At 58.2% G+C, this 16240-nt stretch overlaps 1 protein-coding gene across 3 annotated transcripts in view; it reads right to left on the bottom strand.

Moving 5' to 3' along the window:
* The window catches only part of SPRYD3 (SPRY domain containing 3), a 42401-nt gene that overhangs the window by 4595 nt on the left and 21566 nt on the right, over positions 1 to 16240 (bottom strand). For all 3 annotated transcript variants that reach the window (XM_075915913.2, XM_075915910.2, XM_075915909.2), the window contains exons 7-9: positions 10033 to 10182; positions 6530 to 6587; positions 657 to 776 (exon numbers count right to left, since the gene is read on the bottom strand). In XM_075915913.2, coding sequence (XP_075772028.1) covers positions 657 to 776; positions 6530 to 6587; positions 10033 to 10182 — 328 coding nt within the window. The remainder of the gene's footprint in view (positions 1 to 656; positions 777 to 6529; positions 6588 to 10032; positions 10183 to 16240) is intronic.

Raw genomic sequence — 16240 nt, 5'->3', positions numbered from 1 at the left:
GAGCCGTGCCCCTGGCAGGACCCCCTCCAGCGGCTGCACCACACACCGCCGGCTGAGCGCTTGCTAGCTAGCATTCCCTGAGAGCCACTCAGGAGAGGATGCTGATTAGCAGAGCGTCCACAGCTGGGAGTGTGTTTCTAATGGTGGTGCACATAGAATTCATTCCGCACATGAATGAAATGATTAGAGGGCCCATTGCCACTGAGGTCTCTACAACAGGCTGGGCCCTTTGCCTCATGCAGCAGTGGTTCCTGCACCTATATGCAGGGGCTCCAGGTTCCAGTCCCACCAACGGCTTCCCTGGAGACACAATCCGGATTCATTCCTGACGGGCACTACAGGCTCCCAGAACCTGCTACCATACGCTCTCTGCTCAGAACCAGCCTGAAACACCCCCTTCATCGACAGCACTGCCTAGCAATCAGGCTACCAGATAACCCTCTCTAGGCTGGAGCGACTCGACACAGCCAGAAACAGCACCCTGGCCCCTGAAGCTACCACTAGACCATGCTGCCTCTCTGCTACTCGGAGTCTCGTTGCAGCAGGTTCTGGGCGCAGCCATCACTGCTACAAGACTAAACCTGAGGTCCCCAGGCCAGCCCCAGCCAAGCCATTCAGCTGGGGGGCTGGGTGAGGCACCTACCCCGGCCACGCACCTTCACTGTCGAGGATGTAGTCCCGTGGAAACATGATCCCGCAGCCCATGATGTCACCCTTGTAGCACCGTGGCCCAAAGGGGTCACCCACACCGCTCCCGTGGAAGATCTTGCCATCATCTGGAAGGCAAAGGAGAGGCTGCTAAGCACGGTGGGCCTGGCAGGACGTCTTGAGAAGGGGAGCGATGCCACATGGCTGCTCCTCAGGGAGAGAGAGGATGCCCTGGACTCGGTCATGTGCAGTACACCCCAGACAGGCAGGCCATGCAGCTGGCCAGCTCCCAGCCTCCACTGGCACTGTGAGACTCCCAGCCTCCACTGGCACTGTGAGACTCATACTGGGAGAACACAGCACAAGCTAGCAGGCGGAGAGGGGCTCGATGCAGAGAGCAGGATGGCTTGCAGGCAGGCTGCTGGCTGGGGACTTGCAAACAGGCATGTAGCTCGTTGGACTTTCCAGGGCCAGGGGAAGTGGCTGTCCAGAGAATCTGGGCCCTTTGCTGTGTGGAGGAGAGAAGGGGATGCACCCAGATGTGCAGGTTTCCTGCTGCCATGGGGCTGTACCAGCTGGAGGCAGCGAGCTATCGCAGCATGGGCGCAGGAGGGACTGTGCTGACCCGGGCCCATCCCTAGCAGCTGGGAGAGTGACAGGCATATTCACAGGGATGGGCTGCAACCACCCTCCCCTCTCGAGGGGCCTGCCCTATGCCCAGACTGAATTGCAGAGCCAGTGCCAATGTTCCTGCAGGCCAGGGAGAGGGCACAAAGGCACCTGCCCTTTGCTTTTAACCCCTCAGCCCTGCCCTATCAGCTCCCTTGCCAACCCCAATTCCCCCATCTGCAGACTGATCATGTGCTCAGAGACCTCAGCATCTAGTCTAGACGGCTGTGGCACGAAGCTGCTGCACCAGGGCCACCCACTGAACGGGGGCAGGGAGAGAAGCCGCATGTGTGCAAGGCTCTGTGAAGGGTGGCCATGCCTCCCGGCCATGCGGCTCGTTCGTGGATGTGGGCCAAGGGGCCACGAGGGCCAGGCAGAGGGCGGGGCCTCGGGCTGGCTGTTTCAGCAAATAAGGGAGATGCATCCAGTGAAGGGGCAGTAAATATTTCTTCCTGTTGCCAGAGAAACCCAAGCTGGGAATAATACTGTGCGCACATTCCTGTGCGTCACCAGCAGAGAGCCAGCGAGCCTTGTAGGGGATTCCCTGCCTCCTGCCACAGGCGGGGCAGGGCGAGCAACAGGGCCCATAAGTGACCACGAGCTGGAGAGACGCAGAGACCCAAAGCAGGCATGGAGCAGGGCCCTAGGGCCTTAACCCAGCCCTCCATGCCACATGGCACGGAGCCCTGACTCCTCTGCACCAGGCCCCTGGACATTTTCCTGCCCACCAGCCATCTCAGATAGACCCCCCAGCAGACCCAGATCCTTGTCCTCTGCAGCCAGGGCAACAGCTACCCAGCTTGCTACCCCTGGCTCCTTGCACCTACCCCCATGACCCACCACATCCCATCCCACCTCCCCCTCCTCTCAGAGGTAGGCCGGAATCCTTCCTTGCCCTGCACCCTGCCCAGGCTCAGAGCAACCCCGGCTGACGTGCTCTTTGCAGGCCAATGTCGTGAGCCCAGCGAGGCCCGGAGGGTGGCTAGCCCTTGGACACTGCCGGCACCACCGTGCTGCTAGCATAGGGAGCAGCCTTCGGGCCCAGGACTGCATGGGGCAGTAGAGTGGTGCAGGAGCCCTGGGCGCCCTCAGAGAAATGGCTCTTTGTTGCTTAGTTTTTCTATCAGCCCCAAGTGGAAGCAGGGCAGCATGGGCCCAGACCCAGTTCCTCTGCCCCAAAGAGCTTGCAGGTGATACAAAGAGCAGGAGGGGAAACTGAGGCACAGCCAGGGGCAGGGGCTTCTCCAAGGTCACCAAGCGGGTCAAGTCAGAGCAGGGCCTCGAACCCAGGTCTGTTGCTTCCCAACACCCTGAATCGTGCTGCAGCCTCAGCCAGTTACGCAGGCCCAGGCCCCCAGCCAGCTGGCTCACCAGATCCAACTCAGACTGTGCTAGGGCTGCTGGCCAGGCAGCTGAGCTCCAGCTAAAAAGCAAGCTCCAAAATGGGGGTGGGGGTGGGGGTGGGGGAGGTCGGGCTGGAGCCACAGGCGACAGCCTGGGGCTGCTGGGGAAGGAACGATGTGGCCAAGGGGAGCTAGGAAACTTGGCCACAAGTGGTTTGCAGTGGCTGCCTGCTGCACCTCATGCTGGACTGTCTGGCAGCTGGCCCGGCCTTGTGGCACCCGGCTGCAATACCCACCGGCTGCTCTGGGGGTGCTCACAGCTGGGGGGAGGGGGAGGGGGAGAACAACAGGCAAAGAAGGTAAAAGGCCACTGCATGGAACACCTTGCCCGAAAGTGAGCCAGGAGCTGCTTGTGACTGAGTCACGGGGCAGCTGGCTCCATGAAGACCTCCCGCAACCAAGCCCTCAGCTCACGCCAGCTGCAGCCCCAGGAAGATGGGCAGGGGAGCATCTCAGACAGCTAGGTGCCATCAAGCACAAAGCTGTGAAAAACGAGGCCCGGGCAACAGCACTGCACCCAGGAGGAGAGAGAGGAGAGCAGGACCCAGGCACTCGGACAGCAAAACAAGAGATTCCTCCCAGCCAGCCAGCCAGCCAGCCACAAACTGGAGGCCTGGGAGCCGGGTGGGGGATTACCTTCCCCTCTGGGGGAGAGAGCAGCAGAGACGGAAGGACAGGTCCACGCAATAAGCAGGAACCCAAGAGGCAGTTTAGAGCTGGGTTCCTGCCCTTTGCTTCTTCCCACTCCCATCGACATGGGCCCTCTTCCACGTAGCCACCGCCTGAGCGGGTCAGAGACGCTCTCGCCCAGCTGCAGCGCTGCCTCCCAGCTAGGGCTCCCAGGCCAGCGCTACCGCCTGGCCAGTCCCCAGCGAGTGGCTTTATTGTGGTTTCATGGAGTGCCTGTGTCTGCCAGAGGTTATGGCAGCGCGGAGCAGCAGCTGGCGCTGGAAGGCTGGGCAGCACGAGGGGAGAACAGGCAGCAGGAGAATTTTTCCAGGAAGAGGTGGAGGAGGAGGAAGGTGAAGTGGCCAGCTAAGGAAAGTGGAATGCCCTGCGAGGCAGCAGATCGAATACTTGGACAGGAATCTGAATGTTCCCCTGGCGCTGAACACTGGAAAGAAAACGCCAGGAACCAAAAACGTTTACAGCTTCCCCTTCAGAGAGAAGAGTCAGACAGAAAATAAAACCCTTAATCAGACAAAGGGAGCGTGGCCCAGGAGGTCAGACTGCCCGCAGAAGGGAACACAAACATGGGGGGAAGGAGACTCCCAGCAGGCTTGGTCCCCAGGGCTTCCAGCCTGGTCATCTTGGAGCCAGAGGACCCGGTAGGATCACATGACCAGGCCTCGCTGGGTCACCGTGGGTCAAGACAGCATCCACTGTTCCCCAGTCAGATCTGCTGCAAGGAGCCAAGACTGAAGGGCTAAGCTAGACCAGGGACAGCAAGAAGGCAGACAACCCCCAGCACCACTAGACAGTGGCAACGAGGCTCCCGAATGGGGTGGCTCAAGCAGAGATGTTGACAACGTCCATGTACTGCTGGCTGTAAAACTCCTGCCTGCAGCGCTGGACTCGGACTCAAGAGACCTGGGCTCTAGTCTCAGCTCTGCCCCTGGCCTGCAGGATGACACGGGGCAAGCCACATCGCCACCCTGTGCCTCAGTTCCCCTATGTGCCATGCAGAATAAAAATATTACCCCCCTGTGACGGGCTCCGAGCTCCACTGCTGGGCTAGCCACATCCTATTCCTGAACACATGGCCGAGCCTTGGCAGGAGGAGGTAGCAGGGGAGCTGCGCAGACAGCTGCAGCTTTGACTTGCCAAGCGGCTCCTTCGATATTCAGTTGTGTGGTTATGTGCACCTGACCTTGTGGGGCTGGGCAGCAGCCCCGCAGCCAGGACCCCTGATTCCAAGGGGCTGGCCGGGAGTCCCAGAGCCTGGACTCCTGTCATGCAGAGCTAAAGCATGAACCTTGGAGCTTGGGAGGGCTAGCTGGCAGGCAGCCCCAGACCCTCAATCTTGTGGAACCAGCTGGGAGCCCTTGCCCTCTGCTGGGCTGGCCTGGCCCAGGTGGTAGCCCTGGTTCCCCACCCTGAAGGGCACAGCCCCAGATTCCTACTGCCTGGGGATGGCTGGTGACCATATCCCCGTCAGGCCAGGCAGAGCCACCTGGACCCTGCCATTCTGGGCAGCCAGAGCCGTGTGCTAACTGGGCTGCATGCAGCCTGTAGGCCAGGTGTTGAGAACTGCTGCCGTACCAAGCCCCAGCGGCCAAAGGTGACAGGAACAATCGCCCCCTTTACCCAGCAGCACTTAGCTCACAGCTGGGGGAGCACGCTGGTGAGAGCAGCTACAGGAGGACAGCTGTTTCACATGCCTGTAGCCCCTTCCCAGCTGACAGGGCCCAGGTGGAGGCCAGGGTTACAGCCCAAGGCCGGAAAGAGAACCCCAGTCTGGCTTGCCAGCCCCTCCTGGCCTAGTGCGGAGGACAGAGCACCATGAGGGAAAGCTCAGATCTCACTGCACTTGGAGATGACGGCCAGCAGGGACCACCCTGCTCATCTAATCTGTCCTCTTGCACATTGCAGGCCACTGAACCTCACCTGACCCTCTCTGGAAAGGAGGCTGCAGGGAGTCCAACCTGCTGCTCCCTGCTCTGCCTGAGGGGCCTAGTGCTGCAAGGCACCACCTGCTCCCTTGGGCTTTCGCTGTGAGCAACACAAGAGCCAGCTTCATTTCAACCTCTTGCCAAGAGCCCTGGGAGGGGGAAGGTGTCTGCAGCCCTCAGTGTTTGGGCCAAGCTTCCACAGAGGGGCTGGACGAGAACCATCCTCCCTGTGGCTCCATGAGCAGATAGGCAGGAGTGGGGACTTAGCAACCTACTCAGGACTCGCTGCTCTTCAAAGCGGGCAGAAGCCAGCATCAAGGATCCAGGGGAGAGGCTGGCAGCAGAAAGAGGCCAGGGCAGCTTTGATGTGAGAAGACTGGAAGGCAACAGGCAGATGAACTGAGACCCTCTGGCATGTGGCAGGTCCAGCTGGATTTGGCCCAGAGAACAAGCAGTCTCATAACTAAGAGAATCGCCACCATCCAGCACCAGCCGCATATGGCAGCAGTAACAAGCGGGACTGTAAGCAACTGGAACTACTTGTGGACAGAACATTGACCAGCGTTCTTGGCTGATAACTTTGTGAGCACACCCGGGGCCTCATGGGAAACCAATCCTAGAAATCCCGCTGGTCAAAGCGGAACCAACCCTAAGTAAATCACCCCAGCCAGGCCCCTCTCAAGCTGGGCCTTAACCTCAAAGGAGGGACTGAAAGCTGCAATTTGCAAACCCACCGAGGGACTGAGATGTTGAGTTCCTGTTAGAAACTAAATGAGCACCAGGCCTCCACACTCCTCAGATAGCTTGAAAACAGGCAGCCTCGATGTTCTGACAGTGCAAAGGCAGGCTGCCAATTGCGGACTCCCCAGATGCCACATCCCACAGCCAGGTCTGCCCCAGAGCAGAACGAAACCTGGACCCTTTGACGTAAAGTTCCCCCAAGTGTTCGGCACACAAGCCCCAGAGGCACTGATGAACCCAATTCCCTTAGGTGCTTTGGAAAACTCCCCCACTACAAACTTGGTGTCCAGCGTTGGGGACTTGACACTCTCCCATCTCCCAAGTGGTGTGCACAGCTGCTTGCTGGGGACAGCCCAGGGATGATGCTGATGTACCAGGAGAGTGCATGCCCAGCTGGTTAGATTGGGAAGGGGCAGAGACTGATTCCCCACCACGTTCCAGTCCTGCCTCGCTCACCTGCATGGTAGGCCACAGACCCTCTGCTCCAGCCAGGATGTCGGTTTTTCGGGTAGTCCTAGGCAGAGAGAGGAGGGAGGGTGGGTCTCACAACTTCACTGGTTATCACCTACATCTCAGCCGCGGGGGATGCTAAAATATTTTCCTATAAAATGGGAGGTAGCATTTGGCCTCGGGAGGAGATGGAAAATGCAGCTGTGAAAGTGGAGCAGACACCCCCAATCGCCATGTCCCTGGTGTCCCTGCATGCCTACCTCCCACCACAGAGGGGCTGGACAGCAGCTGCTGAGACTCTCTTGGCATCAGGAAAGGGAGGGCCCCTGTGCACTCAGAGCCACTGGATGTTGTGAGTTAATTGGGAGGCCATGGCACGGCCTGCCCGGGTGCATGACTCTCCGGCAGGTAAATCTCTTGGAATGAGATGGCTGCAGAGCAATGAATGAGGAGGCACTGCACCGAGACAGAGCCCAAAGCACCAGGGATGCCCGAAGGCTGCCAGCAGGCTAGCCAGCTCCAGCATGAGTCAGGGGTGACTCAGGGCTACCTGCTCTCTGGCGCTTTCTGGGGCCAGTTTGAAAGATTCTCTTGGGACCTGCGCTGCAACTTGCTCCACTGTGGCCCAGCCCCGTGCAGAGCCTGTGCTGGCTGACGCCACAGCGGGAAGGCTGGGGACAGTTCCGTTGCAGGCCTCAGAGGAACTGCGGGGCTGCCAGCCACAGCAATATCACCTGGCCATCAGACAGGAAGGATGGTCCAATGGTTGGGACACAAACATGGGACTGAGTCAAGAAGCGGCTCCTGTGTGACCTTGGTCCAGGTATCCAGGGTATGTCTACCCTGCACTCTGACCCTGGATCCTGACTGCTTTGAGCCCAAGCTGCCTTCCATACACACACAAATCAGTCTGATTTGGCATCAAGTCCACAAGACCTGGCTCCAAGGACCCCACAGCGCAGGGCTGACAACTCAAGGCCCAGCAGCTGTAAACCCAAGTTCACAATGGAGTAAGGACACACAAGGAATCCCAAGTCCAAGAGCCCTGGTCCCACAGATTCAGGTTCAGGGGACAGTGTAGACAGACCCATCGTCTGTGCTTCAGTTCCCCATTTGTACCACAGAACTGCCCTGCTCCCAGAGGGCGTGGGGGGATTTAAATACACAGGCCGTAACGTGCCCACATATGATGGCACTGAAGAAGTACAGGGGGTCGATGGAATTCAGGGTTTCCAGCTCATAACCCGTCACGTTCCACCTGGCTGCCCTCGGGACCATTTCTACTTATTTGCTGCATCCCACAGCAGCAAACGCAGGCAAGGAAGAGCGTGATTACACAGGGTCGTTTCTGGCTGCTTCCCTGCCTGCGCTCTAGCGGCACTTCCAGCCCTTGAGGGCCATTCACCCGTGGCATGTTATTGTCCTACTAACAGAGGAGTCTTGGAGGTCTGGCCCCAGATGGATTCCCTCGCTTTCATTGCAGAACTCATGTGAAACAACAAACTGTGAAGTCTGCCTCTGGCGTTTACCTGTCATCAGCTCTTCTTAATCACCAGCCCTCGCTCTTAGCTCAAAGTGCTCTCCACAAGAGATAGTGTTACCCCCACATTACAGATGGGGAAACTGAGGCACAGAGGGGGAAGTACCAGCAGCAGACCTCGGACTAGAACACACCTTCTCTCTTAGGGAAGAAAGCACCTAGAGAGGGCTGTGCTGGTCCCATTCTTTAAGCCTGCTTTGCACTTAGCCATTTGATCGGCAGAGCTATCGCCGTTGGGGTAGTGTTTTGCTGCCACGATTCTGCTATTAAAGCCCTACTGTAGAGCATTATCCCAGTATAAAACGGCTGATGCTGGTATTGCTTATTTTGCTCCCAGAACCTGGATAAGCCAGTGGGCGTAGCCACCACAGTTAATGCAGCAGAACCGAAGCGCGCCTCTGCTGAGAATGCCATCAGAGGTGCGCAGCAGGGTGGCTGTCTTACAGCACAGACAGACACTAGGAACTGACCTGAGAGCCCAGTCCCTCATCTCCAACCACTCACTGCCCCAGAACATCACACAAGGCATAGGGGGGTAAAATGGCCAACGCCAACCAGAGCAGAGCTGGAATGTGAGGGCATGGGAGAAAGGAAACTGGCAGCGCCAGCTCCAGGGCCGGCTCTCACACGGCATAGTGCCCCGAGGAACACTAGCCGCAGCTGGGGCGGGATGGCGGGGAATGCGCTGCATTGCCCGGGAGGCGAACGTGTGTGCATGAACCCAGACCACATGTCGGGACAAACCCAGAAACAGATGCTGCATCTGACCGGAAAGGAGCGGGGGTGGTTTGCATTCTCAAGAGAGAGGCAGCACGACCTAGTGGGTGGCGCCTCCATGGCAATCAGGTGAGACTTCACAGAAGAAATGGGCCAGGCTGGATCACTCTCTAGCTGGGGGTCATGGATGGTTAGAAAGGGGCTTTTAGGAAATAGGCAGGATGATAAAACACACAGCTTATGTAGCAATCAGGGCAGCTCTTGGAAGCTAAGCAGGGTCAAGCCAGGTCACCACATGGACAGGAATCCTCCTCAGAACAACCACTGAGGGTATGTCTACACTAGCCCCCAGTTCAAACTAGGGTGGCTAATGTAGGCATTTGAACTTGTAAATGAAGCCTGCAATTTAAATATCCAGGGCTTCATTTGCATGTTCCCGGGCAGGCACCATTTTTAAATCCCCTTAGTTCGAACTGACTGCCTGCGGCTACGTGCGGCATTCAGAAGTTAATCCGAACTAAGTCCTTAGTTCAGATTAACTGTTACTCCACCTGCAACGAGGTGTAGCAGTTAATCCCAACCCAGCCTCCGGCTGTGGGCATCCAGCCCTGGCGAGGGAGGGGCTGGAGATGGCGGAAGGTAGTGACAGCAGATGGAAGGTCCCAGTTGTGCCCTCCTGCCACAGCCATCCATCCCCAGGCTCTCTTCCTCCTGCCAGAGAGCCTGAACATAACAAGCGATCTCTCTCCTGCCGTCCATCTCCAGAGGCAGACATTAACTGTCTCCCATGGCCACGTGGGAAAGTGAAGCGCTGCAGAAAGAGCCTACAGTCGAGACAGGAAAGGAGCCCTGGTGCCCAGACTCAGTCAGTAGGCATACTCCCCACTTTCCTTACACAGAGCCAGGAGTGCTAACAGCCCTTGGCAGGTCTGGGTGATCAGGGACATTACCTAGGATTTGATATGGCCTTAATCACCCTCATATCAGCACCCCACGTGCTCACAGATTGTATCCTTCTGCCCAGCATGGGAGGTAGGGGAGATTTATCCCTGCTTGACAGGTGGGAAACAGAGGCACAGGTCAGAGTAAGTGCCTTAAGGTCACGCTGGAAGTGGGGCGAGGCCAGGAACTGCAGCCATATGTCCTGAGCCCCAGCTCAGCCCACCCTTGCTATACGCAGGCTCGCAGACAGACACACACAGTGGACAGATGAGGCACCCAGCTAGAGGGTCCTTCCCCGAAGCAGCTTTACCTTCCGGGCCAGGCCTAGCGCAATGTAGCACTTCTCCCCAGGGTCCACAATCTCCACCTCAAAGTAGTGACTCCTGGTGCTCAGAGGGTGCCTGGCCTGGGCCAGTCCCACATCGATGATGCTCTTCCCCTTGCCCACGTACTCCAGGAGCTGCAGAGAACAGAGTGGAATCAGTCCCCAAGAGCAGATGCCGGCCTGGGGACCCAGCAAGCAGGAACTCCCGAGGCAGCAGCTCTCACCATTCCCAGCTAGCCAGGACCTTCCCCTCACGCAGCACCACAGAGGATGGGGTCAGTCCCTGCCCACTAGGAATGTAAAATCCCATTCAGTCAGTTAACCCGCTAAACATTATGTTTAACTGCTTAAACGGGGCAGGCATGAGGCCGCTCCAGCCAGCTGGGCCACCAGTTATCCACTGATATCCCCACTACCCACCAGGCCCACAACCCCTGAGCTGTAGAATGACACATTGTCTGCCCCAGAAAGGTCTCCTGCATTGCACAAGTGGGCCTCAGTCCTGATCCAGAGGGAAGCCTGGACTGCAGGTGTCATCTGTCCCCAGCCAGGGGCATTTTGTAGCAGGGCAGGGGGTGAAAGAGGATGTCCCTCTGCTCTCAGGCCCAGTTTAAATCTGTGGCACTAGCACCAGGTGGCGTGAATGGCTTTTGAGACTGGCTGTCCCTTTGCAGCCCTTTGGCCGAGGTCACTTATTTAGTGCTCTAGCTCTGCCTACTGGCAGGGCTTATTTGCCCAACATGGGGGGAAAGGAGGGCTCTGCCAGATTTCAGAACTCTTTCAACAGAAGAGAGTAAGGAAGTGACAAGCCAGTCAACCTGCCCGCCTGGCAAGAGGAGGTCAGGGTCAGACAGAAGAGATGTCAGGCCTTGCCCACACTGTGCAAGATAGTAGCCCCGTGTCTGCGAGTCTGTAACGCTGACACACATGGCCACGCCCCTTGGCCGTGTACATCAGCACCCCGCTCAGCTGGGCCCTGGCAGGAGGGGAAGGAGGGCGGGGTGCTGACATACATGGCCAAGGGGCGTGGCCGTGTAAGTCACCACCCCCCTTCCCCTCCCGCCGTGGCGCTGAGTACTGCGCCCCTCAGCCGAGCCGCTACGGACGGAGGGGAAGGGGGCGGGGCAGTGATGTGACGTCACCACCCCCCTTCCCCTCCCGCCGTGGCGCTGAGTACTGCGCCCCTCAGCCGAGCCGCTACGGACGGAGGGGAAGGGGGCGGGGCAGTGATGTGACGTCACCGCCCCCCCCTTCCCCTCCAGCTGTGGCACTCAGCTGAGTACTGCGCCCCTCAGCCGGGCCGCCAGGGGAGCCAGCAGCGCAAGGGGCCGTTTGGGCTCCCCCGTGGCGGGAGGGGAAAGGGGGGGCGGATTGGTGACATACACGGCCCTGCCCCCGGCCATGTACGTCACCGCCCCGCCCCGCCCCCCCTCCCTTGTGGCAGCTTGGCAGGGGGAGGGGAAGGGGAAGGAGGGCGGGGAGAGATGGAGGGGAGAGAGAGGCAGGAGGAGGAGGAGGAGAAGAGAAAGGGAGAGTGAGAGGCAGGAAGGGGAGAAGAGAAAGAGAGAGACAGAGAGAGGCAGGAGGCGGAGGAGAGCTGAGAGAGAGCGGGAGCGAGAGACCGGAGGCTCAGGAGAGAAGGCCAAGATAGAGGAAAGACCTGGAAATCCGTCTTATGAGGGGCTAATTGGCTAGTTGAGGAAGAAAGAGGCATCCTCTAGGGAGCAGAATGAGATCACTCGGTCCTTTCAAACACGGGGGCGGGGGGAAGTCTGCAACAAGTCGTTTGAGGACACCCCCTACCTCCTACAGACCATCCAGAATGCCCCACAAACAACTCCCCCAGAGAGCCCTGAAAAGTCATCAGGCTGGGAAGGAAAGGGGACTCGTTCAAAGAAACAGCTTCTGCTGGAAAGAGAAACTAGATCGTGTCCAAGTGGTCCAGGCTGTATTAAATGCATTTGACTCGGGACCTGGTTTGGAGAGGGCAATGGTGGTGGAGGGGGAGGGGGGTAGAAAAGTTGCATTTTCAGTCCCTGTTGCCCTGGAAATCCAAAGGGAATTGGAAAATCTGGGGGTTTGGGGAGGAGTGTGGGATGTTTACAAGGCTGGGAGCTTTGCAGATTCATGAGGCAAGCTCTGTGTCATGAGGTTTTCTTTGGACAGTGCCCGACATTCCAACTCTTGCTTCACAGACATCAGCTTTTGTTTCCTGCCTGTAGCAAGCCGGGGCCTTGTCCCTCCTAACGCAGCTGCGTGGAAAAATATCCCTTCAGGGATCAGAAACGAGACAACCTCCTCTCCCCAGAGCTGCCTGGGCTCACCTCATAGGAAGAATCTTATTCACACTCATAAGATCACAGTGGCAAGAGTCGGCACACAGTGTAATCATGAAAACAACACACAAACTGGCCGACAGCTGGATCTGACAGATTAGTTTGCAATAGGCTCAAAGCATCTTGTCCATTTCAGTTCCTCCACCCCACCCTGTCTCTCGAAGCCGGCTGCATGTTGAACCAATATTTGCCGACTCCTGCCAAGCCATGGAAAGGGTCAGTGGTTTACATTTTTCCACTCGGTCGCTGCATTGCCACGGGATTCTGAGAACTGCTCATCCATCTAAGCACTAAAATAAAATCAGCATGAGGCTCTGGAAGACGAAGTCAGCTCAGGTCACTCCTTGACAAGGAACAACACTGCAAAGAGACTAAACGTTCCCTGTCTGGAAGCAAGCTTAGAAGAGAAGGATACTTACATAGGGTTGGCTCCTTCGATGAGAGCAGCAGATAATGCACGTGGCTGCAAGTTATGCATGCATGTGGCATCCAGACAGGCCTGGAGCCAATGACAGCATCATTCCAGGAGCTGGTCCTACATACAGGTGGATGGGAAGGAACCTGCTCAGCATCATGTTAAGAGGACAAGTTTCACAGGGACAGAAATTGCTCTGAGCAGGGGTGGGGTAAGGGGGAGAAGGGGATGCAGAATGGCCATGGGGATGGGGGCAGGACAGGTGTCCCCAATCTCCAGGAACAGAGGCACAGAGAGGGTAAGTGACTTGCCCATGATCACACAGGACTTAGAAAAAAAAAGCCAGGAATTGAAGCCAGGTGTGCCCAGGCTAGAACCCTAATCACTGCAGCCCTCCCTCTCCTAGCCCTGCTGGGACGGACACTGCATTCAAACCACAGCATGTGCAAACAAGAGCCCCTGGGCTGAGCAGGGCAACACAGCCAGTCTCTCGAGAGGAGATGGAAGGGGCGTGGCTTGTCTAGCCAGATGATGGCTGAGGGGTTCCAACTGCTCTTGGTGAATTACAGCGCGAAGAGCTTTAGGAGCCAAAGGACAATGCTGGCACAAGAACAATTGCAAATCCACTGGCCAGGGCTCAGTCGAGGCTGCGCAGGAGGAAGTGTGCAGCCTCAGCCTCAGCAGGACGGTGCGGGGAAAGGCGTGCAGCCTCAGCAGGACCGTGCGGGGAAAGGCGCGCGGCCTCAGCAGGACCGTGCGGGGAAAGGCGCGCGGCCTCAGCAGGACGGTGCGGGGAAAGGCGCGCGGCCTCAGCAGGACGGTGCGGGGAAAGGCGCGCGGCCTCAGCAGGACCGTGCGGGGAAAGGCGCGCGGCCTCAGCAGGACCGTGCGGGGAAAGGCGCGCGGCCTCAGCAGGACCGTGCGGGGAAAGGCGCGCGGCCTCAGCAGGACCGTGCGGGGAAAGGCGCGCGGCCTCAGCAGGACCGTGCGGGGAAAGGCGCGCGGCCTCAGCAGGACGGTGCGGGGAAAGGCGTGCGGCCTCAGCAGGACCGTGCGGGGAAAGGCGTGCAGCTTCAGCAGGACCGTGCGGGGAAAGGCGTGCAGCCTCAGCAGGACCGTGCGGGGAAAGGCGTGCAGCTTCAGCAGGACGGTGCGGGGAAAGGCGCGCGGCCTCAGCAGGACGGTGCGGGGAAAGGCGTGCAGCTTCAGCAGGACGGTGCGGGGAAAGGCACGCGGCCTCAGCAGGACCGTGCGGGGAAAGGCGCGCGGCCTCAGCAGGACGGTGCGGGGAAAGGCGTGCGGCCTCAGCAGGACCGTGCGGGGAAAGGCGTGCGGCCTCAGCAGGACCGTGCGGGGAAAGGCGTGCAGCCTCAGCAGGACGGTGCGGGGAAAGGCGTGCAGCTTCAGCAGGACGGTGCGGGGAAAGGCGTGCAGCCTCAGCAGGACCGTGCGGGGAAAGGTGTGCAGCCTCAGCAGGACGGTGCGGGGAAAGGCCCTACGGTGTCTGACGACAGACCATGATCCATTTCTGGCTGGGCAGATGTAACAGGTGTGACCTCAGCAACCATTCCAGGCCTATGGCTCCACATTTCGTGGTCCAGCTCCCCCACAGGACAACTGGAATCTTGCAAAGCAACTTCAGAGGCCTGGGGGCGTCAAGGTATTTGGAGGGGAATCCTGAAGTCAATGGCAGAGCCCCCTGGGATGGGGGAAGAGCAGCCCTCCAGCGAGCAGGGGAGGAACTCCTTGAGTGGTATTCTATTCCTACCTCTGGAAGTGTCACCAGACCCAGTCCAAGCAGGACTTGGGAGGTGATATTTCCAGGTGCTTCCTGGGTTAGGGCACAGGCCGAGATTCTTTGGTGGCTCCCCCTGGTGCCCCATTCCCTAAAGCCTGGGGAGGGAAGTGATCTCCAGGGAGGCCCACCAGCAGCTGGCAGCACCCAGTTGAACAGTCCCAGAACCCATTACTCTCCTGACCTCCTAGCGTGGAGGTGCCCAGCTTGCTGCCCCAGATCTGTTGGAAGATACCTTCAATGCTGCCATTCCAGGGCCTCTCACCAGAGCCTGATTGAGTGCCCCCTTACTGGCACAGGTTTGGCACCCACCAGCAGGCCTTCTGGGCCCTGGATACCCTCCCAGATGGGAAGCTGCCCATCGGCAGCCCATGCCTTTGGCTGTGACATGCCCCAGCAAAGGAACTGGCATGCACACTCCTACCAAAGACATGAGGGGGACACTGTTTACCCAGCGCCATGGCAGCACTACCAGCAGCAGCGGTGACTCAGCCAGTGGTGCTGCCCACAAAACACCTTAATCCCTTTTTAATTAGCTGCTTAAAAACTATGAAGGCATCATGTGAGTAAGATTTTCGGAGTAGCCGCTACCAGCCTATGCCATCCAGCCCCGCCCTGCACCATTCATCACCAGGGACCCCTCCCAGCCTTATACAATCCCCCAGTGCCATGATGCTCCAGTTCAGTGTCCCGCAGCAGCACCCCTGGCTTCCCTCGTGCCCCATTCCAAGGCCATATACCCCTGCACCAATACGTTTGCCTCGCCATCAGAGGAGCTGAGTGCTCTCTATGCTAAGGCTAGGACAGCTCCACCCACAAACGCTGCCTCGTGTCTTCCACATGACTCAGGATGCTCAACTCAGAGAGCAAGCAACAGCTTTCCAAGCTATAGACCAGCAGATGAGAACCAGCGGTGGGCACTCTGCTAATCAGCTGGGCAACTCCTGAATCTCTGTTGGGTGGCCACCCAAGTGCTCAGCTTACAGGGAACACTGGTCATGACCAGAAAAAAATTCCAGGAGGACCCTGTATGGACAAGCCACGAGTAAAGGGTGTGTGTGGAGATCAGCCTTTAATCACTTGTCAAGAGGGCATCTGTGCCACCCGTGCCAGCTTCCCGTCAAGCGATGCTGCCTAGTTGGCAGTGGGGTTTGGAAAAGGAAAAGCCCATGCAGTCGTCCAGGGAGATGGCCCAGGGCACTTGCAGCGTGAAAATTCCAGGCTTGTCTGAACAGACAGACGCAAGGTAAAACTGCCCTCGACCTTCCCCTCCCAGCCAACTGGCACACCCACACCCACACCCGGCCTTGCATAAAGGGCTTCAATAATCAGATTGTCTGAGAGAACAATGTGAATGTGTATTAGGATTTCCTGACAGTCCAGAGCTAACCAGAATGGCCCTGGCTAGAGAGTCAAGGGATGCGGGGCGGGCACAGTAATTCAGCATTAAGGGTGCAAGATGGAAAGAAGCCATCTGCAATCTCCCCTTCCGGGCCAATCCAAGGCAGAGGTGGTTTTCACAGATGGTTCTGAATCAGAACTAGTGTCAGTCCAAAGTTATTAAAGTTGGGCAGAGGCAGCATGGTGCAGTGGGCAGAGCACAGGGACTTTGAAAAGGGACCTTCAAGTGATTGAGATTCAGAGGCC

This window comes from Pelodiscus sinensis, chromosome 31 (assembly GCF_052426305.1).
Source record: "Pelodiscus sinensis isolate ZL-2025 chromosome 31, ASM5242630v1, whole genome shotgun sequence".
In the NCBI taxonomy this organism is placed as follows: Eukaryota; Metazoa; Chordata; order Testudines; family Trionychidae; genus Pelodiscus; species Pelodiscus sinensis.
The sequence above is the reverse complement of the archived record's forward strand: the minus strand, read 5'-3'. Positions and strand labels throughout refer to the sequence as shown.